We start from the raw sequence: 23,619 nt of genomic DNA, 5'->3' as shown, positions 1-23,619 counted from the left end.
GGTTTGGAACTTTGGCAAATTTCTGCAATACATCTTGCAGATAGCATCGGCGGTAGAAGGAATGGATGCTTGTGGATGTGGTGCCAATCAAACGTGCTACTTTGTCCTGTACGGTGTCAAGCTTCTTGAGTGTTATTGGGGTGGCACTCATTCAGGGAAATGAGTATTCCAACACACTCCTGACTTGTGCCTTGCAGACAAAAGATAAACTTTAGGGGGTTAGATGGTGAGTTACTTGTCACAATATCCCTAGCCTCTGACCTGCTGTTGTAGCCACTGTGTTTATGTGGTGAGTCCAGTCAAGTTTTTGGCCAATGACAGTGGGGGAATTCAGTGATGGTAACATTATTGAATGTCAAGGGGTGGAATTTAGATGCTCTCTTATTGGTGATGGTCATAACCTGGCATTTGTGTGGCGCTAATGTCACTTGCCATTTATCATTCCTAAGCCTGAATATTGTCTAGATCTTGTTGCATTTGAACATGGGCTGCTTCAGTATGAGGAGTCACAAATGGTGCTGCACATTGTGCAATCATCAGCGAACATCCCCACTTCTGACCTTGTGATGGAGGGAAGTTCATTGATGAAGTAGCTGAAGATGTTTGAGCCTAGGGCACATCCCGACAGTGGTGTCCTGGAGCTGAGATGATTGACCTCTAACAATTATGAACATCTATGTGCCAGGTATGAATCCAACCAGCAGATAGTTAGCCCCCTGATACTCATTAATTCTAGTTTTGTGAGGACTCCTTGATGCTACACTCGGTCAAATGCAGCTTTGATGCCAAGGGCTGTCACTCTCACCTCACCTCTGGAATTCAGCTCTTTTGTCCATTTTTGAGCCAAGGCTGTAAGGAGGTCAGGAGCTGAGTGGCCCTGGCAGAACCCAAATTGGGTGTCATTGAGCAGGTGCTGTATGATAGCACTGTTGATGACCCCTTCCATCACTTTAGTGTGATGATCGAAAGTAGACTGATGGGGGTAGTAATTGGCCGGGTTGGATTTATCCTGGTTTTTATGTACAGGACACACCTGGGCAATTTTCCACATTGTTGGGTAGATGCCAGTGTTATAGCTGTACCGGAACAGCTTGGCTAGTGGAGCGGCAAATTCTAGAGCGCAAGCCTTCAGTATTATTGCTGGATTGTTGTCAGGGCCCAGAGTCTTTGCTGTATCCAGTATCTCCAACTGTTTCTTGATATCAAGTGGAGTGAATCAAATCAGCTGAAGACTGATATCTGTAATGCTGGGAACCACTGGAGGAGGCTCAGGTAGATCATCCACTTGGCATTTCTGGCTGAAGATTAATGTACAACCTTCAGCCTTATCTTTTGCACTGACGTGCTGGGCTCTTCCATCATTGAGGATGTTTGTGGAGCCACCTTCTTTTCCTGGGAGTTGTTTAATTGTCTACCATCATTCACAACTGGAAATGGCAAGACTGCAAAGCTAAAATTTGATCCATTGGTTATGGGATCGCCTAGCTCTGTCTATTACTTGCTGCTTATGCTGTTTGGCATACAAATAGTTCTATTTGGTAGTTTCACCAGGTGGACCCCTCATCTTCAGGTATGTCTAGTACTGCTCCTGACACGCCCTCCTGCACTCTCCATTGAACCAGGTTTTGATCCCTGGCTTGATGGTAATGGTTGAGTGGGGGATATGCCAGGCCATGAGGTTTTCGATTCTGCTGGAGTACAATTATACTGCTGTAGCTGGCCCATAGCACCTCATGGATGCCCAGTCTTGAGTTACTTGATCCATGCAAAGTCTGTCCCATTTAGCACAACATGATGGAGGTTATTCTCAGTTTGAAGGTGGGAATTCATCTCCACAAGGACTGTGCGACAATCACTCTTACCAATACTATCATGGACAGGCGCCTCTGTAGTTTTCCCTCTTGTTGGTTCCATCACCCACTGCTGCAGACCCAGTCTAGTGGCTATGTCCTTAGTAGTACTGCTGCTGAGTCACTATTGGTGATGGACATTGAAATCCTACCCCCAGAGGGCATTTTGTGCCCTTGCCATCCTTAGTGCTTCCTCTATAGACCATAAGACATAGGAGTGGAAGTAAGGCCATTCGGCCCATCAAGTCCACTCCGCCATTTAAATCATAGCCGATGGGCATTTCAACTCCACTTCCCTGCACTCTCCCCGTAGCCCTTGATTCCTTTTGAGATCAAGAATTTGTCGATCTCTGCCTTGAAGGCATCTAACGTCCCGGCCTCCACTGCACTCTGCGGCAATGAATTCCACAAGCCCACTACTCTCTGGCTAAACAAATGTCGTCTCATTTCTGTTTTAAATTTACCCCCTCTAATTTTAAGGCTGTGCCCACGGGTCCTAGTCTCCCTACCTAACGGAAACAATTTCCTAGTGTCCACCCTTTCTAAACCATACATTATCTTGTAAGTTTCTATTAGATCTCCCCTCAACCTTCTAAACTCTAATGAGTACAATCCCAGGATCCTTAGCCGTTCATCATATGCTAAACCTACCATTCCAGGGATCATCCACGTGAATCTCCGGTGGACACGCTCCAGGGCTAGTATGTCCTTCCTGAGGTGTGGGGCCCAAAATTGGACACAGTATTCTAAATGGGGCCTAACTAGAGTCTTATAAAGCCTCAGAAGCACATTGCTGCTTTTATATTCCAACCCTCTTGAGATAAACGACAACATTACATTCGCTTTCTTAATTACGGACTCTACCTGCAAGTTAACCTTTAGAGAATCCTGGACCAACACTCCCAGATCCCTTTGCACTTCTGATTTGCGAATTTTCTCACCGTTTAGAAAATAGACCATGCCTGTATTCTTTTTTCCAAAGTGCAAAACCTCACATTTACTCACATTGAATTTCACCAGCCATTTCCTGGACCACTCTCCTAAACTGTCTAAATCTTTCTGCAGCTTCCCCACCTCCTCAGTACTACCTGCCTGTCCACCTGTCTTCGTATCATCGGCAAACTTCGCCAGAATGCCCCCAGTCCCTTCATCCAGATCATTAATATATAAGGTGAACTGCTGTGGCCCCAACACTGAACCCTGTGGGACACCACTCGTCACCGGTTGCCATTCCGAGAAAGAGCCTTTTATCCCAACTCTCTGCCTTCTGTCAGACAGCCAATCCTAGTCTAAGTGTTGTTCAACACGGAGGAGTACCAATTCATCAGCCAATGGATGGTGTTATAGAACATAGAACATAGAGAAATACAGCGCAGTTGCGCCGACCTGTGAACTAATCTAAGCCCCTCCCCCTACACTATCCCATCATTATCCATATGCTTATCCAAGGACTGTTTAAATGCCCCTAATGTGGCTGAGTTAACTACATTGGCAGGCAGGGCGTTCCACGCCCTTACCACTCTATGAGTAAAGAATCTGCCTCTGACATCTGTCTTAAATCTATCACCCCTCAATTTGTAGCTATGCCCCCTTGTACAAGCTGAAGTCATTATCCTCAGAAAAAGACTCTCACTGTCCACCCTATGTAATCCTCTAATCATCTTGTATGTCTCTATTAAATCCCCTCTTAGCCTTCTTCTCTCCAATGAGAACAGACCCAAGCCCCTCAGCCTTTCTTCATAGGGCCTGTGCTCCAGACCAGGAAACATCCTGGTAAAGGTAATCAACAGGAGGTTTCCTCGCCCATGTTTAACCTGAAGTCACGAGACGTCACGAGGTCCAGAATCAACGTTGAGGACTCCCAGGGCACCTCCCTTCCGACTAAATATGACTGTGCTGCTACCTCTGCAGGGTCTGTCCTGCTGGTGGAATGGGACATATCCAGGGATGGTGACGGTGGTGTCTAAGACAGTCATCCTCAGAATCATATCTTACAGATAATATGTCAGGCTGTTGCTTGACTAGTCTGTGAAACAGCTCTCCCAGTTTTGGCACTAGCCCCCAGATGTTTTTAAGGAGAACTTCATCGGGTCAACAGGGCTGTTTCTGCTATTGTCTTTTTCAGTGCCTAGATTCTAGATTTAGAAAAAAATTCTAGATTTTTTGAAAAAAAAAGGGTTAAAATTCCACCATCTGCTGTGGTGGGACTCAAACTGGCTCCCCAGAACATTAGCTGAGTTTCTGGAGTAATAGTCTAGCAATTATACCACCAGGCCATTGCCTCCTCTGATGTCAATGTCACCCATATTAAGAATTCATTTTTAAAGAAACACTGAATAGCCTGACATTTGCTGCCTACACTGTTGCATGAAGAATGGCATTCAGTTGAGGTACAGTACTACTGCATCAACAGTCAGTCCTGACATGTTTTCCACTGTGCACAATGGCCTGCAATTTCCCTTCCTCATAAAATTTATGAGGATAACTGATGGCCATGATTTGAGGGAGAAGAGAGAGAATAAACCAAACAAGTTTACATTTCAAGAAACAGTCAGATAAAACAATAGCCTGTGTCACAAATATACAGTGGCATCTAATTCATTTGCATATCCCAAACACTCAAAATGAATTTGATCACACTAAGAAATTAACTTATGAAAAAATTCTCATTTCTACAACCCTCAATACAGACTAAACGGCAGCAGAACTCACTTTGTTTCTTACATCACACAGTAAATTAAATCAAACTCTGATTCAAAATCAAACAATTTTAACACAGTAAACAAAATTCATCTCTCCCACATCATAGGCTGGTTTTCCTCTTGCTGTACTTCCCAATATAAAATGATGCCATGACCACCCGATTTTAGACTTATCCCAATGTTATACCATAAACATTTTACAAGATTTGCCCAGATCTTCTGTGAAGCAGCAATAACTAGGACCCCACACTTAATGCCTTTCTGACTGAGTTTTTTGATCCCGTCTTCTTCAGAAATGCACAGCCCTGTGAAAAGTTCCATCATAGCAAAGCCATTCTGTTTTCGATGGGTTGAAGAAAAAGACAAGCTACATCCCCTTCTTACAACACGAGGTGCCATTAGGTCAGTTTAAATGTCCAGTGTGAATGGCAGTGAATAAATGAGGGTAAATGGGCAGGGTGGTAAATTGGGTGAATCAAATTGATAGGGTGGGTGACAGTAGTCAGGTGGTGGTTGCTAGTCAGCTCTGGTCAGCAGGGTAGCTGGGTCAAATTGGAGGGCATCAGTATGAGCAGCTGGGAAGTCAGTTATATAGTTATTGAGGAGTTGGACAAGAATTGTTTTGTGTAACAGTTTCTGTTTGTGTAACTACCTAGAAATGTGCATTGGAATTGTCCAAAGTCTTCGACTCAAACACTGAAGTTTGGAGACATTTTTGAAGGCTCCCAAGGAGCAAGGGAATTGACCATTCGAAGCTCAAACTTCCCAGGCAAATCTCATAGATGTGAGCGCAGCAGGACGCTGGGTTGTACATTTGGTCTGTAACAATCTGGCGACTGGAAGATATGAGCAAAAATTTTTGTCTTCCTCCTGCAGACATGGCTGGCTTGTACTTGGCACCTTCCCAGTCAAGCAAGTTGTAGAAGGGTTGCTTTAATTAACAATATTTTTACATTTTACTGATTATTTGTTGTACCTTTTGGTTTCCAAAGGTTGTGTTGATGTAGGAACTCTTAGATGAAGGAGTATGTTTGTTTTAAAATATTTCTGCTTCCATCAACTCCCCCGCATATATACAGTACTAATTCTGAATTGAATAATTTCGGTATTAATTTTACAAACAATTCCATCATCTTGTCAAATATTTTCCTATTGCTGATGTCAAAAATAGTTTTGCATTTATGATAAAAATCCTGATTTAAGATTCTGAGCAGCGAATATACAAATTTGTTTCTCAGCATTTACTCTTTTTTGAGTAAAGCAGTTGTTTATGTGCAATAGATAACATGAATTGAGTTAAAAAGACCAACTAACAAACTGATACATTTGACTTTTGCATGCAAGAGCAGCCTTTTACTTACATTGGACTTTTTACTTACAACAGGATAATCATCAGTAAAGAATGAAACATGAGTGAAGAAAATGATAAGAACCACATAAGGAACTTATTTAAAAATAAAGCTTTTATTCTTACATTAAGAGAACAAAGGTAGACCAGAGGCTTTTCAACAGAACTTTTAAAAACAGCTTCCAATCATATGATAGGAAGTGCAAAATGTTCTTCCTTCCAATGCAGGTAATTAATGCAGATGTAACAGTGCAGAATATTGACTGTGTCTCACACCATATAAACAAATTGCTAGCCATTTGACAATCATTTGTAAGGTCAAAAATGTTGTTATGATTTCCAAAAGCCCTGGAATTTCAGGAACCTCAGCAATGTAGCAGCTGAAGATCCTGTTGGCCAGAAGGTGGGAGGGCACAGTAAAAACATTCTTAGAATCGTGTGGACTGTCACCACAGTGACAATGCTGTCATGGCATCATTCCCATGTACTGTTTTATAAAACAACCTAAAATATTTTATTGAACTATTAAAATCAATGTGGGGTACCTTTGTCAACATGACAGTATTTAAAACACGATCTCTACAGCGGGGAGGGCTAAAATTTCTTGCAAAGCAATGATTTCACTGAATAATAGCTGCGCGTGCAATCTGATGACAATGTATGACAAAATTCCCATGAATGTGTTTTTGAACCCTATGTATTTTCTTCCCTTTTTTTTTCCTGGAACAGACAAGTGTTTTATAGATTTCCACTCAATTGCAGAGCTACTAAAATCTTGAAGTCTGCTAGCCACGTAAGGGCTATTTGGATCAAGCGTCCTGCCTTCTTTGTCACTGGGAAATCATCCTGACCTTGGAGCACAGCTCTAGGAAGGCATTTTTTTTTAAAAAAGGCAAGGAAACAAAAAATGGAACTAAATAGAAAAAAGTGAAAAAAGGCTCATAAAAATAAATGGAATGTTTGCAGAGAAACCTCTGGAGACTTGGAAGCCGTGGCAGAATGCTGGTCCTCAGTAAGGGCAAGTGCAGTTGCAGCGTTAGTCTGATTTTTCTTTCCAGAAATGCTGTCCGACCTAATTATTTCCAGTATTTACTGTTTTCAAATCAAAACACATCTCAGTTTACATTTGACTAAAAGTGACTTGTTACTGTTATTTTTCCAAACAAGCTGATTTTCTTCCCCATTTCTCGGCCACTCAGATCAATATTCGTTGGTGATATAATTTAATACTCTGACATGTCAAGCATTCTCCACGCAGTCTCCATTTAGAAAACAGTTTCTTCCAGAATCTTAAAAATACAAATGCTTTTCCCCCTCAAATGCTGCAGGATTCGCTCCTCATTAGGTTAGATAGTTCATTCATATGTCTTCACAATATAAACCCATCAGAGGTGGGAAAACTGGGTGCCTAATTTAAGACAAAAAGAAAAGCTTGAAGGTGTAGAATCTGCATTAAAAACCCATCAAGAACAAGCCCCATCAACTCATTATGGGTAAAGAGAAGCATATAAAGCAGACTCCAATGATTTGCGCGTATCAGGGTAAAAGATATACTGGGTAACGTAAGACTGTTCATTGTTTTACATGCAGATTCAGCATTAAGCACACATCAGATTCAGGGCACAGCCTCCTCTACTTTGCGCAAAATTGCACCTCTGAGACATTTGTATTGCCCAAACTGTAGTGTAAAGGGTCAATGTCAAACATGTAAATAGTGTAGTGATGTCAGAGATCATATGACTACAGATGGCTCTGTGCTAAACCTCATACCAAGCCTTATCCAGTAGACTGTAAGACAAATGATTAATAAAAGGTAAACTTATCAACAGCCTAGCTTGCAGCAGTTTCTACTGATCCTAATCAAGGACACAGCTTCCCCTAAGATCCATTATGATGATAACAGATATATCAACTACTGGTGCCTCTGCATACAACTGATAGTTTAGTACCAGCTAAGGCTAGTTCCGTCCTGTGGGCATGCAACTACAAAGAATACAATTTGATACTGCAGCTATCGCAATAGAGACTTTCATTCCATTAGCCTGAGGAGGATTCAAAGCCATATCCAGATGTGTATTAACCACTGATTTATTGCATGCAGCATTCCGGACTTAACCAGATTACAACTATGAAGTCTGGAGAACAGGCCAGCTGCTTTCCTACAGGAAGTGAGGGAATCACACTAAGCATTTCTACGAATGTCCAAAGATGTGCAGGCTAAGTAGATTAGCCATGAGAAATGCAGGATTATAGAAATAGGGTAGGGGTGTGGATCTGGGTGGGCTGTTCTTCAGAGGATCAGTGCGGACTCGATGAGCTGAATAGCCTGCTTCCACACTGAATCTATGATTCTAATCTCCCTGGTTGGCCATACAGCAATGTTAGTACATGTCTAATAACCAGTCTTCTCAGCTGTGTACAGTGCTGGCATGAGGATACCTCAGAAATAGAAACAGGACTGTTTTAAAAACAAAAATAGTTTTTAAGTTTTGAAAACAAAAGGATGCTTAACTAAAGAACAAACAAACTTGCATTTGAATAGTGTGGAGTTGGATGAACACAGCAAGCCAAGCAGCATCTCAGGAGCACTGTGTTCATCCAGCTCCACACTTTGTTAGCTTGGATTCTCCAGCATCTGCAGTTCCCATTGTCACTTGCATTTGAATAGCGCATTTTTACATCTTCTGGAAGTCCTAAAGCACTCCACAGCCAGCAACTTTCTTTTGCAGTACAGTGACTGTTCTGAAGGCAAAATAGCAGATGATTTGCGCATTACTAGTCCCAAAAACAACACAGCAGATGAAAAAAATCAGGAAATGTGACATTGGCAAATTGTTAGCTAGGATACTGGGAGAGCTAGAGTTTTGGATTGGGGCTTGAACCCGTTATCTTCTGGCTCAAGTATAAGTACAACTAACTGAACAAACTTATATCTGTAAAGGTGGCTGCTGTTCACAAGAACCTATAACCCTTTGCCTGCAAACAGCTTCAGTGACCAAATGCAAATATCATTGTTTATGAAAAACATTCCAAAGAGATTAGTCCGGGTGGAGTAAGTGACAGTAGTAGACTACTGCGAGGGGAATAAATACCCCAATGATCACATTATCCAACTTTGAAATTGTGCAACACAGAACCACATTTTAAAGGTGAGAGGTAAGAAGCCAGAATATCCATACTGAAGTACTGTAGCACACAGCCCCCAAATTTACATTTTGAAGAGTACTGCAGGATATATACTTAGAATATAGAACAGTACAGCACAGAACAGGCCCTTCAGCCCACAATGTTGTGCTGACCATTGATCCTCATGTATGCACCCTCAAATTTCTGTGACCATATGCATGTCCAGCAGTCTCTTAAATGTCCCCAATGACCTTGCTTCCACAACTGCTGCTGGCAACGCATTCCATGCTCTCACAACTCTCTGTGTAAAGAACCCACCTCTGACATCCCCTCTATACTTTCCTCCAACCAGCTTAAAACTATGACCCCTCGTGTTAGCCATTTCTGCCCTGGGAAATAGTCTCTGGCTATCAACTCTGTCTATGCCTCTCATTATCTTGTATACCTCAATTAGGTCCCCTCTCCTCCTCCTTTTCTCCAATGAAAAAAGTCTGAGCTCAGTCAACCTCTCTTCATAAGATAAGCCCTCCAGTCCAGGCAGCATCCTGGTAAACCTCCTCTGAACCCTCTCCAAAGCATCCACATCTTTCCTATAATAGGGCGACCAGAACTGGACGCAGTATTCCAAGTGCGGTCTAACCAAAGTTTTATAGAGCTGCAACAGGATCTCACGACTCTTAAACTCAATCCCCCTGCTAATGAAAGCCAAAACACCATGTGCTTTCTTAACAACCCTGTCCACTTGGGTGGCCATTTTAAGGGATCTATGTATCTGCACACCAAGATCCCTCTGTTCCTCCACACTGCCAAGAATCCTATCCTTAATCCTGTACTCAGCTTTCAAATTCGACCTTCCAAAATGCATCACCTCGCATTTATCCAGGTTGAACTCCATCTGCCACCTCTCAGCCCATCTCTGCATCCTGTCAATGTCCCGCTACAGCCTACAACAGCCCTCTATACTGTCAACGACACCTCCAACCTTCGTGTTGTCTGCAAACTTGCTGACCCATCCTTCAATCCTCTCATCCAAGTCATTAATAAAAATTACAAACAGTAGAGGCCCAAGGACAGAGCCCTGTGGAACACCACTCACCACTGACTTCCAGGCAGAATATTTTCCTTCTACTACCACTCGCTGTCTTCTGTTGGCCAGCCAATTCTGTATCCAGACAGCTAAATTCCCCTGTATCCCATTCCTCCTGACCTTCTGAATGAGCCTACCATGGGGAACCTTATCAAATGCCTTGCTGAAGTCCATATACACCACATCCACAGCTCGACCCTCATCAACTTTTCTAGTCACATCCTCAAAGAACTCAATAAGGTTTGTGAGGCATGACCTGCCCCTCACAAAGCCGTGTTGACTGCATTTAATCAAGCCATGCTCTTCCAGATGGTCACAAATCCTATCCCTCAGAATCCTTTCTAACACCTTGCAGACGACAGACGTGAGACTTAGTGGTCTGTAATTGCCGGGGATTTCCCTATTTCCTTTCTTGAAGAGAGGAATTACATTTGCCTCTCTCCAGTCCTCAGGTACGACTCCAGCGGAGAGCGAGGATGCAAAGACACTTGAAGGAGAAAGAATTACAGAGCTATGGGAAGTGAGCCCAAGGGTGGGAGTTATTGGATAGCTCCAAAGAGGGAATAATCAGTCTCCTTCTGTGCTATATGATTTTACTCTTCATCTGTTGAACTTAACTCGAGAAGTTACATACTGTAGCAGTAATAGACGGTTGGATTAATCTCAGCAGATAACATGAACCCAGGCATGCATTAGCAAATAAACAAATTCTTTGCAGCTCAGTTCAACTGTCAATTTTGGAAACATCTTTGTACTAATGCAATGCTGCACTTAATATTCGAGCCAATCAGGTTTGAATATATTTTTCAAATTAAGATCCAGTTCTGATACTTTTGTTTTGTTTTGTGTTCAGCAAGGGATATTAGTGCATAGAAAAAGAACATTTTCCAATTTGGACAGCCAGTATCAGCACTAACAACGTACATTTTTCAGGAAGAAACATCTTGAAGAGTTTTACAAAGTAGGGAAAACAAAAAGAAAAAATGAGAAAACTCAGAAAGGAGACAAGGATGCAATCAAAGAGAACAGGTTTTGGGTGGGTGGGTGGGGGGTATTTTTAAAAACTAAATGGGATATAATCAGATGGAAGAATTCGGGGAAAGATTTCCAGAGGGCAGGGCATGATAGCAGAAAAAACAACTCTCAACAGTTGTACAGAGAATAAGAAATAAGCCAATGGCAAACGAACAGAGGTAAAGTTAAGGTTCTGGATTTCTTATGGCATAATTAGACAAAGAATAAAAGTTCCTGAACCACAAAAGCACCCTCTTCTGGCATGACATGTTTCCATTTCTCTCACCATCCTTCTTGTGGACTCTGAGATTGCCATTTTTTGCTGAATTAGGGGTGGTTTTTTGCTGTGCGCCCAAGTCAACCCTGAACTGGATTCAACTCCCAAACTCAGCTAATGCAGGATTGCAACACCCAACTGACTCTGATTTCATTTCATCAATCTCTGTTAGAGGGGAATTCCAGTACATAACCCATTTCCTTAACAATTTGGTTTTCAAGACTGGAATTTGGTACAATGCACTAACTAAACATTGTCACTCGTAGAAGGAAATAAAAATGGTACTTTACTTTTTGGACTATTCTGCACCTCTCCTTCTGGTTCTGGTACTTTCCAGTCCATCTTTCTGCCTTTCTCATAGAGACCTTTAAGTATTTTCCGGAATTCGTCCACATCTATACCATGCTTGGTCAATTTCAGGTATTTGCGGTAGAGCTGTAGCGCAGTGCGAGCATCCTCGATACTGTCATGCGTTTCACCCTGAATTTTGAGTTCTGTCAAAGTGAAACAATACAAGAAAAGTCAGTTTCTCCAGATTTAAGTAAATTCTCTACAGCTTTTCCAAGCTTTTGACATAGTTAATGAAGTGCAGTGCCCAGAATTGGATGCAATGCCTGAGCTGAGCTCTGATTAGAGATTCACAAAGGTTTAGCAGAACTTTGTCACTGCTTAGTATCAGTTCCTCAAATATTTTCTTGCCTAATTTTTTCCCCTCCTCTCCTGCAGGCACCGATTCCTCACTGGGCTTTGGCATCAATTACCAATAACCAAGTCGTAATTAGTCATGTGAGTCTGGATGGCGATTATTAGCAAGTATTTGACAGTGAAGAATATTACAGTTGAGCCTGGTCCTGTCCTCCTCTCAAGTACAGGCCCTCTCTCAATGTGTGCTTTCTAGGATGGAATGCAGGAACTGGACTCATGGCTTTTCCCTTTAATACTCCAGGATTAGTAATACAAATTTTAGTTTCTCTACTGCTACCCCTTTTGAGATCAGCTAAACCAATATGGATCAGGTCAACTTTCCTGGTCAAAACTGCTCAACTACTACAAAGCAGACAGCAAAGTCACAGCTGAACTACTGTATTTCTCCTATATATGGCTCCATTCAACTGTAGAATTAATACTACATATTACAGAGATCTCCTCACAGGCAAAAATCATAATATGTTACAATGAGCCCCAGCTGATTATAAGGACATTTGGAATTACACGTCAATTGATATTAACAAAAGCTAAAAATCTTAAACTGTAACCAATACAAACCTAGAAAATACCATGCAAGAAAACGCAATGAAATCATCCTCTTCCGAGGCATGTGAAACAAATACACAGTATCTATCACCTGCTCCTTTGGTATCTGAAGATAGAAATGAGGAGAAAAGTAGATTAGTTTCAAATTGAAATTTATAAAAGCTACTTACTGAACATTTCTTTGAGCTGGAGGATTAATTATATTTGTGCCATACTAAACTGATCTGGTTTCTGAAACTTGCCTTTTTGAATTCTGAAATCACACAATAGATCTGGTGGCTCCTGTACAAACTTGTCATGGAAACCTATTAAAGAGATGATGGGAACTGCAGATGCTGGAGAATCTGAGATAACAAAGTGTGGAGCTGGATGAACACAGCAGGCCCAGCAGCACAAAAGCTGATGTTTTAGGGTCTAGGCCCAAAACGTCAGCTTTCGTGCTCCTAAATTGCTGCTTGGCCTGCTGTGTTCATCCAGCTCCACACTTTGTTATCATAGAAACCTATTAAACAATCTTCCCTCAGGCTAGAAATTCACACTGATTCCCTATCTTCAATCTTTGCTTAAACTAGTGTTTTTGAACATTATGGTTATTGCAATATTAATACCAACTCTACAAGTTTGTATTACAAGTGCTAAACTCTGCAAGGTACACCATCGTCAGCTTGTATCACATTGAACTGACATCACCGTCAGCAGCTCAATCACACAGTACAATAGCCTCCTGCCATATTCCACAGAATGAAGCTTTTACAATTCATTTTCAAATAGATGCAGCCAAGAGGGAACCTCCCACATTAGCAATGTTCACTTAGAAAATTGTTTTCAACATATTTTCACCACTTTAAAACATGTGAGCCCATTGTCAAATGCTACTGGGATTGTGATAAGGTCACTGCATTTATCAGTACCCATGGGCTGGCATAGATGAGGGATTCCGACTCCCATCTATTATTCAACAATCCCTACAGGAAGTGTCAGTCAAGATCAGCTTCAAATTCCAATTTGCCTTCTAATCAATTCTGTTGCCAACACTTATGGTTGACTATTATACTTTTCACTATTTGTTAAATACAAATGCCAATAAATCATTCAATTCAATTCAAACTTGTGAAAAATTACAACTTGTATCATATCAGCAACTACAGAATTTCATTCGAACAACACCTTCAAAAGATACATGGAGGGGAGAAAACAACTTTTCTGCCATTAAGAGAAAGGATAGTGCTTAGTGGTGTCTCAGAAAAAAGAAACAGCCAATGAATCTAGCTTAAATAAGCTAGTCTTGGAGTTATTTTCACATTATGTTTCTGGCATTGGACTTGCCACTCAGTCATGATTTAAAATCCCACCATAGCAAATTGTGAAATGACATTTAATAATTCTGGCAATTTGTGCATGAGCACCAGATAATCCTAGAAGCCATTACGATTCTAACTGGTTCATCAATATCGTCTAGGGAAGGGAACTTGCCATGCCTCTCAGTTTGCCTATACATGTGGTTTACTCTGAAAACCCTCAAAGCACCTTGGGATGGACAATAAATAACAACCAGCATGTTAAAAACAAAAAGTGATGTTAACTCGTGAGCTAACCCTGATTAGACCATACATAGAATAGTGAGCAGTTCTGAGCCCAGATTTACAAGAATGTTACCTGGACTAGAAATGGAAAATAGCCATAGTCAGCAACAGGCCACCATGAACTACCACAGCTGGGGATTGAAACTGTGCCATTGGTGTTATTCTACAACACACTCTAGATACCTAGCCAAATGAGCAAACTGATCTCTTTCCACTCCTCACCTCCCCCCGCAAACTGAGACTCCAAGCATAAGTTATAAGGTGAAATTTTCCAAACTAGGACTGAAATTTAGAAAGGTAAAGGCTAATTCAATCAAAGTTATATCAAGAGGAACAGACAGAGAGGAACTATTTCTGCTGGTTGGGGAGTCAAGGACTGGAGAACACAGTCTAAAAAGAAGTTAAAACTTTCAGCAAAGTAAAATACACAAAAATGGGTGGTAGTTTGGAATTACTTTCCTTAAAATCAAACTATGCTAGGTCAGTTGTTAATTTTGAATCTGAGATTAAGATTTCTGTTAGCCAAAGGGATGGTGGAGGAAAGGTGAGTATATGGAATTAGGTTACATATCAGCTGTGGTCTCACTGAATGGCAGAATAGGCTGGAGGGGCTAAATGGCCTCGTCCTATTTCTATGAATGCATAATGAATTCTACTGAATATTTTCATCAAACCCATTTCAACTCATACTGAAACCCAATTTACTTCCACATTTGGAAATGACGTCAGATGGACTCCCCCTAAAAATGACCAATCTGCACTCTGCCGGAATTTGCAAATAAAAAAGATTAAGGGATCACAGAGGGTAGTCTCCCTTTGAAGGAAACAAATGCTGCTGAATACATGGCCTTAATCTGTTGTTTGCTCTTAGGGATATTAAATGAACATTTAACTTTTATACCGTTGCATATTTTTTGCTTTTTGGTGCTGGCAGACCAGCTGTTCACAAATACAGGGTGCTAGTACAGTTGAGGTCCTTTGCAGAACACCTCCGCTCGGTTCGCAATAAACAAACTGCACTTGCCAGTCGCAAAGCATTTCCACTCCCCCTCCCATTCCTCAGACGACATGTCCATCATGGGCCTCCTGCAGTGCCACAATGATGCCACCCGAAGGCTGCAGGAACAGCAACGCATATTCCGCTTGGGAACCCTGCAGCCCAATGGTGTCAATGTGGATTTCACCAGCTTCAAAATCTCCCCTTCCCCCACCGCATCCCAAAACCAGCCCAGTTTGTCCCCTCCTCCCAATGCACCACACAACCAGCCCAGCTCTTCCCCTCCACCCACTGCATCCCAAAACCAGTCCAACCTGTCTCTGCCTCCCTAACCTGTTCTTCCTCTCACCCATCCCTTCCTCCCACCCCAAGCCGCACCTCCATCTCCCACCTACTAACCTCAACCCACCTCCTTGACCTGTCCGTCTTCCCTGGACTGACCTATCCCCTCCCTACCTCCCCACCTGTACTCTCCTCTCCACCTATCTTCTTTTCTCTCCATCTTCGGTCCGCCTCCCCCTCTGTCCCTATTTAGTCCAGAACCCTCACCCCATCCCCCTCTCTGATGAAGGGTCTAGGCCCGAAACGTCAGCTTTTGTGCTCCTGAGATGCTGCTGGGCCTGCTGTATTCATCCAGCCTCACATTTTATTATCCAGGGTGCTAGTACATTTGGTTTATCCTAAAGTATTCTGTTTGAGAACTGAGAACTTTTCAAACCAACCATAAGATTTATGACTCTGAAGTCCTTCTGCAGCCCATGTCCCACAAACTTTACTCCAACATCAATAAGGAATCTCAATTTCAGGTACGTTGACTTCAAGGTGGTCAGGTGCTTGGATGAAATTTTGGCATCAAGGTCTCCAGGTTTGATTCCAGAATACTGAGTCAGGTAGTCTACAACCTAATTAAAAAAAAAACAAACTTGTGGAGTAATTACACAGAATAGTTGCTAGATAGAAAATTAGAATTAGGAAAGCAATGGTGTCAGTAATTTTATAGTTAGGGAAATATTACAAGCATTTTTGTGGCTATGGATGCAAACCCAAGACAGTATGTTGCCTTCTTGGTGCCAAAGCCAAGGATATAATTGAGAGGCTGCAAAGCATAATGATGGTGAAGAGTAAACAGTCAGAGGTCACTGTCAGAGGGAGAAGGGTAAGCAGTTAGAGGTCACGGCCTACATCCATATTGGGAAGGAAAAGGGATGAGTCTTGCAGGCAGATTTTAGGGAACAAGGAAAGAAACTACCAAGCAGGCCGGTACAAGTAGTAATTTTTAGATTATTCCTGGTGCTACTATTGAGTCTAGAAATAGGATGCTGGAACAGACAAATGTGTAACTGGAAAGGTAGTACAGAATTGAGGACTTCAGATTCCTTGAAGATTGGGATCAGTTCTGGGAGAGGTAAGATCGATACAGGTCTGACAGGTTGCATCCGAACAGAGCTGGGACCAACATCCTTGTGGGCAGTTTGCTCGTGCTATTAGAAAGGGTTTGAACAAACTTGGCAGTGCTATGAGAACCAAGGAGGTCATGCCAGAGAGGAAAGTAACGTGCACAAAAGAACAGTAAGGCATTAAATGGGGTCAGAATAAGAGGGAATGTGATTAGATGTAAATTCAGATTTTAACTCACAGAATATGGTGAAGAAAATGAGCTAGAAGCAGATAACCAAGTGGGAATATGAAGTTGCGGCAAAAGCAAAGGTCTGTCTCAAGAAAGGACAAAATCTGCTACTCAATATTCCTGGATACAAGGTATTCAAGAAAGTTGGAAAAGGGATAAGACTGGAAAGGAAAACAATGAGGAAGGGTAGCAGTATTAATTAAGCAGACATTAGAGTGCTAGAAAAAGAGATATCCTAGAGGGATCAAAGACAGAACATAAAGAAACTATGACCCAAATTTTCTGATGGCCAGACAGCTGTCTCTGTAGCATAGACCTGCAGAATCCCAAATGTAGTAGCCTCCAGGAAAGTGAAGATTCCAACTGACAATTCTCCAGCACCTGGAGTCCTCCAAAAGTATCCAATTAAATCAGAGAATTCAGAGGGCTCTGCTGCAGTTAATAGTTTCCCAGGAACCATACCCACCCGACTTACCACTCAATCCTAGAATATACATACCCCAAACCCACTGCACACACATATGGCAATCCCTGCCTGTGAAGGTGATTGATCCTTAATTGGTGCCTCTCAGTTTTGCCAAAAGAAATTAAAACAAGGATAGCAAAGATGATTCTCGATAGGAGTGAGAGACAGGGTAGTTGTCATGGGGGACTTCAACTTTCCAAATATTGACTGGGAACACTATAGTTTGAGTACTACAGATGGGTCAGTTTTTGTCCAGTGTGTGGAGGGGTTCCTGACACAGTATGTAGATAGGCCAAGAAGGGGCGAAGCCACATTAGATTTGGTACTGGGTAATGAGCCTGGCCAGGTGTTAGATTTGGAAGTAGGTGAGCACTTTGGTGATAGCGATCACAATTCTGTTATGTTTACTTTAGTGATGGAAAGGGATAGGTGTATACCACTGGGCAAGAGTTATAGCTGGGGGAAAGGCAATTACAATGAAATTAGGCAACATTTAGGGAGCATAGGGTGGGGAAGGAAACTGCAGGGGATGGGCACATTAGAAATGTGGAGCTTATTCAAGGAAAAGCTCCTGTGTGTCCTAGATAAGTATGTACCTGTCAGGCAGGGAGGAAGCTGTAGAGTGCGGGAGCCATGGTTTACGAAGGAGGTGGAATCTCTGGTCAAGAGGAAGAAGAAGGCTTATGTTAGGATGAGATGTGAAGGCTCAGTTAGGGCACTTGAGGGCTACGAAGTAGCCAGGAAAGACCTAAAGAGAGAGCTCAGAAGAGCCAGGAGGAGACATGAGAAGTTGTTGGCGGATAGGATCAGGGTAAACCCTAAGGCTTTCTATAGGTATTTAAGGAATAAAAGAATGACGAAAATAAGATTAGGCCCAATCAAGGATAGTAGTGAGAAGTTGTGTGTGGAGTCAGATGAGATAGGGGAAGCGCTAAATGAATATTTTTCAACAGTATTCACTCTAGAAAACGACAATGTTGTCGAGGAGAATACTGAGATACAGGCTACTAGACTAGGTGGGATTGAGGTTCACAAGGAAGAGGTATTAGAAATCCTACAGAGGGTGAAGATAGGTAAGTCCCCTGGGCCGGATGGGATTTATCCTAGGATCTGGATGTGAGTTTGCTCGCTGAGCTGGAAGGTTAATTTTCAGACGTTTCGTCACCATTCTGGGTAACATCATCAGTGAGCCTCCGACGAAGCGCTGGTGTTATGTCCCGCTTTCTATTTAGAAGAACTAATGGCCCGAAGTGGCCCGAAGAACTTATCCTAGGATCCTCTGGGAAGCCAGGGAGGAGATTGCCGAGCCTTTGGCATTGATCTTTAACTCGTCATTGTCTACAGGAATAGTGCCAGATGACTGGAGGAGAGCAAATGCGGTTCCCCTGTTCAAGAAGGGGTGTAGAGACAACCCTGGTAATTATAGACCAGTGAGCCTTACCTCAGTTGTTGGTAAAGTGGTGGAAAAGGTTATAATGGATAGGATTTATAATTATCTAGAAAAGAATAAATTGATTAGGGATAGTCAGCACGGTTTTGTGAAGGGAAGGTCGTGCCTCACAAACCTTCATTGAGTTCTTTGAGAAGGTGACCAAACAGGTAGATGAGAGTAAACCGGTTGATGTGGTTTATATGGATTTCAGCAAGGCGTTCGATAAGGTTCCCCACAATAAGCTATTGTACAAAATGCGGAGGAATGGAATTGTGGGAGATATAGCAGTTTGGTTCAGAAATTGCCTTGCTGAAAGAAGACAGAGGGTGGTAGTTGATGGGAAATGTTCATGCTGGAGACCAGTTACTAGTGGTGTACTGCAAGGGTTGGTGTTGGGTCCACTGCTGTTTGTCATTTTTATCAATGACCTGGATGAGGGCGTAGAAGGATGGGTTAGTAAATTTGCAGACGACACTAAGGTCGGTGGAGTTGTGGATAGTGACGAAGGATGCTGTAGGTTGCAGAGAGACATAGATAAGCTGCAGAGCTGGGCTGAGAGGTGGCAAATGGAGTTTAATGCAGACAAGTGTGAGGTGATGCACTTTGTTAGGAGTAACCAGAAGGCAAAGTACAGGGCTAATGTAAGATTCTTAGCAGTGTAGATGAGCAGAGAGATCTCAATGTCCATGTACACAGATCCTTGAAAGTTGCCACCCAGGTTGACAGGGCTGTTAAGAAGGCATACAGTGTTTTAGTGATAATGGGAACTGCAGATGCTGGAGAATCCAAGATAATAAAATGTGAGGCTGGATGAACACAGCAGGCCCAGCAGCATCTCAGGAGCATAAAAGCTGACGTTTCGGCCCAAGACCCTTCATCAGAGAGGGGGATGACTTCCTACAGACTAAGGGGGTGGCCATGGGCACCCGCATGGGCCCCAGCTATGCCTGCCTCTTTGTAGGTTACGTGGAACAGTCCCTCTTCCGCACCTACACAGGCCCCAAACCCCACCTCTTCCTCCGTTATAATGATGACTGTATCGGCGCCGCCTCTTGCTCCCCAGAGGAGCTCGAACAGTTCATCCACTTCACCAATACCCTCCACCCCAACCTTCAGTTCACCTGGGCCATCTCCAGCACATCCCTCACCTTCCTGGATCTCTCAGTCTCCATCTCAGGCAACCAGCTTGTAACTGATGTCCATTTCAAGCCCACTGACTCCCACAGCTACCTAGAATACACCTCCTCCCACCCACCCTCCTGCAAAAATTCCATCCCCTATTCCCAATTCCTCCGCCACATCTGCTCCCACGATGGGGCATTCCACTCCCGCACATCCCAGATGTCCAAGTTCTTCAAGGACCGCAACTTCCCCCCACGGTGGTCGAGAACGCCCTTGACCGCGTCTCCCGCATTTCCCGCAACACATCGCTCACACCCCGTCCCCGCCACAACCGCCCAAAGAGGATCCCCCTTGTTCTCACACACCACCCCACCAACCTCCAGATACAACGCATCATCCTCCAACACTTCCGCCATCTACAATCCGACCCCACCACCCAAGACATTTTTCCATCCCCACCCTTGTCTGCTTTCCGGAGAGACCACTCTCCGTGACTCCCTTGTTTGCTCCACACTGCCCTCCAACCCCACCACACCCGGCACCTTCCCCTGCAACTGCAGGAAATGCTACACTTGCCCCCACACCTCCTCCCTCACCCCTATCCCAGGCCCCAAGATGACATTCCACATTAAGCAGAGATTCACCTGCACATCTGCCAATGTGGTATACTGCATCCACTGTACCCGGTGTGGCTTCCTCTACATTGGGGAAACCAAGTGGAGGCTTGGGGACCGCTTTGTAGAACACCTCCGCTCGGTTCGCAATAAACAACTGCACCTCCCAGTCACAAACCATTTCCACTCCCCCTCCCATTCTTTAGATGACATGTCCATCATGACCCTCCTGCAGTGCCACAATGATGCCACCCGAAGGCTGCAGGAACAGCAACTCATATTCCGCTTGGGAACCCTGCAGCCCAATGGTATCAATGTGGACTTCACCAGCTTCAAAATCTCCCCTTCCCCCACCGCATCCCAAAACCAGCCCAGTTCGTCCCCTCCCCCCACTGCACCACACAACCAGCCCAGCTCTTCCCCTCCACCCACTGCATCCCAAAACCAGTCCAACCTGTCTCTGCCTCCCTAACCTGTTCTTCCTCTCACCCATCCCTTCCTCCCACCCCAAGCCGCACTTCCATCTCCTACCTACCAACCTCATCCCACCTCCTTGACCTGTCCGTCTTCCCTGGACTGACCTATCCCCTCCCTACCTCCCCACCTATACTCTCCTCTCCACCTATCTTCTTTTCTCTCCATCTTCGATCCGCCTCCCCCTCTGTCCCTATTTATTCCAGAACCCTCACCCCATCCCCCTCTCTGATGAAGGGTCTAGGCCCGAAACGTCAGCTTTTATGCTCCTGAGATGCTGCTGGGCCTGCTGTGTTCATCCAGCCTCACATTTTATTATACAGTGGTTTAGCTTGTATTAATAGAGGGATCGCGTTCCAGAACCAAGAGGTTATGGTGAAGTTGTACAAAACTCTGGTGCGGCCGCACTTGGAGTATTGAGTACAGTTCTGGTCACCGCATTATAAGAAGGATGCGGGAGCTTTGAAAAGGGTGCAGAGGAGATTTACTAGGATGTTGCCTGGTATGGAAGGAAGGTCTTACGAGGAAAGGCTGAGGGACTTGAGGCTGTTTTCATTAAGGTTGAGAGGTGACTTAATTGAAACATATAAAATAATCAGAGGGTTAGACAGGGTGGATAGGGAGAGCCTTTTTCCTAGGATGGTGACGGCGAGCACGAGGGGGCATAGCTTTAAATTGAGGGGTGAAAGATATAGGACAGATGTCAGAGGTAGTTTCTTTACTCAGAGAGTAGTAAGGGAGTGGAACGCTTTGCCTGCAACGGTCGTAGATTCGCCAACTTTAGGTACATTTAAGTCGTCATTGTATAAGCATATGGACGTACATGGAATAGTGTAGGTTAGATGGGTTTGAGATCGGTATGACAGGTCGGCACAACATCGAGGGCCAAAGGGCCTGTACTGTGCTGTAATGTTCTATGTTTTAAACCTCAGTAGACTAAAAACTGAGAATACAGCATTTGACAAGAGTTAATTTGAGTGTTCTAATAAGTTATTTCATAATTTTATACGTCAGCTTCAAAATATTGGTCAGCCAAATTAGACAGCGAGATCAGCAAAACCTCTGCTCATCACATTACCTGCTCCTGTGTGGAAATGTAATCGTCAATGAACGGAACACCTTCATTCGGTCCCTGACCTCGCACACAGGTAATTCTGGCAACTGACATTTGGCTGGGTTTGATCGTGGATTTTGTTCCATCGCTACGCAGCTCTGCTTCTTCCTGTGAATATCAAATTACAAAAATCATCACAAATCAACAAAGTGACAAGCGTTACTAACCTAAACTGGAGTATTTTTTATTTAGAATTTTCTTTCAAAACTGTTATATTCCCAATTATTCACAATCCGCGCTATTTTGTTTGATAGTAGAAATCTTAATAGCTGAATAATTAAAAAACTGCTTCTGAAACAAAACTGATTTCACTTCACTGAGGAACATTCACTAGAAAACAATGAAACTCATTATTATGATGCCCATAGAGACTGGAAACTTTAAAAAGAAAGGAATGCACACATCAAAATGGGAATAAAACTGTTGGCTAAAATTTCACTTTTTACAACTTTTACTGTAATAAATCATCTGATATCAACACATTTCAATGATTAATTAACAGATAAAGGATATTTCAAACAGACATAATTTCACTTTAAACTGTTGATAAACAACAAAGATACGCCTAAAATAAAATCAAGTGCTGGAGAAACTCAGCAAGTTTGGCAGCATCTGCGGACAGATAAACAATGTTAACTTCCGAGTCCAATGTGAAGCTTACTTCAATTCTCCAGCATCCAGTGTTTCGCTTTTATTTGAAATATACACTTCATGTAGTTATAAGCATTTGTATTGTGGAACCATGTAGAACTCAGTCTTCTAACTCAGTCTCCAGTATGTAGGGTTTCTCACTTTCCAATATCAGCCCTTGAGTGACATTCACAAGCAGCTATGTTCCAACCTTGGACACGGTCACTAACAACAAGGTGCACACACTTGCTCACTCAGATCACGAACATAAAATGTAGGAGCAGGAGTAGGCCATTCAGCCCATTGGGTCTGTTCTGCCATTCGATGCCTGATGTGATAATTTGCAATTCCACTTTCTTGCCTTTTCCTCAAAACCCTTCAATCCATTTCTGATTTTTAAAAAAATCAATCTCAGCCTTGAATATACTTAACAATCCAGCCTCAACGGCCCTCTGCAGTAAAGAATTCCACAGATTTACTCCAGTCCCAGATAAGAAATTCCTCATCTCTGACATAAATGTACAATTTTCTCGTGAAATAGAATTATGCCCTCTGGTAGTAGACTCTCGCACAAGGAGAAACAACATTTTCGCATCTACCCTGTCAAGTCTCCAGAATCTTGTTTGTGTCAATAAGGTTGCCTCTCATTCTTCTAACTCTAATGAGTACAGGTCTAACCTATTCAATCTGTCCCCATAAGACAGTCCTGCTTGACCCATTATCAACCACATGAACCTTCTCTGGACTGCCTCCAATGCCAGTATAGATATCCCTTAGATAAGGGACTCAAAACCGTTCATAGTATTGTAGGTGAGGTCTGACTAGTGCCTTGTATAGTTTCAGCAAAGCCTCCCTACTTTTATAATCCATTCCGTTTACCTTCCCTATTACCTGCTGAACTA

The 23,619-nt window shown here is 43.0% G+C and overlaps 1 protein-coding gene across 4 annotated transcripts in view; it reads right to left on the bottom strand.

The window, feature by feature from the left end:
• The window catches only part of pan2 (poly(A) specific ribonuclease subunit PAN2), a 242,358-nt gene that overhangs the window by 47,849 nt on the left and 170,890 nt on the right, over positions 1-23,619 (bottom strand). For 3 of the 4 annotated variants that reach the window (XM_048523639.2, XM_048523642.2, XM_048523640.2), the window contains 5 exons: positions 22,052-22,195; positions 15,961-16,140; positions 12,671-12,764; positions 11,695-11,898; positions 6,014-7,308 (listed from right to left, as the gene is read on the bottom strand). In XM_048523639.2, the coding sequence (XP_048379596.1) occupies positions 7,286-7,308; positions 11,695-11,898; positions 12,671-12,764; positions 15,961-16,140; positions 22,052-22,195 (645 nt within the window). In that variant the 3' untranslated portion in view covers positions 6,014-7,285. Of the gene's footprint in view, positions 1-6,013; positions 7,309-11,694; positions 11,899-12,670; positions 12,765-15,960; positions 16,141-22,051; positions 22,196-23,619 lie in introns of those variants that run through there. The other variant, XM_048523641.2, reaches the window with a different exon arrangement.

Source organism: Stegostoma tigrinum, chromosome X (assembly GCF_030684315.1).
Source record: "Stegostoma tigrinum isolate sSteTig4 chromosome X, sSteTig4.hap1, whole genome shotgun sequence".
Classification (NCBI taxonomy): domain Eukaryota; kingdom Metazoa; phylum Chordata; class Chondrichthyes; order Orectolobiformes; family Stegostomatidae; genus Stegostoma; species Stegostoma tigrinum.
This window is presented reverse-complemented; position numbering and strand designations above follow the sequence as displayed.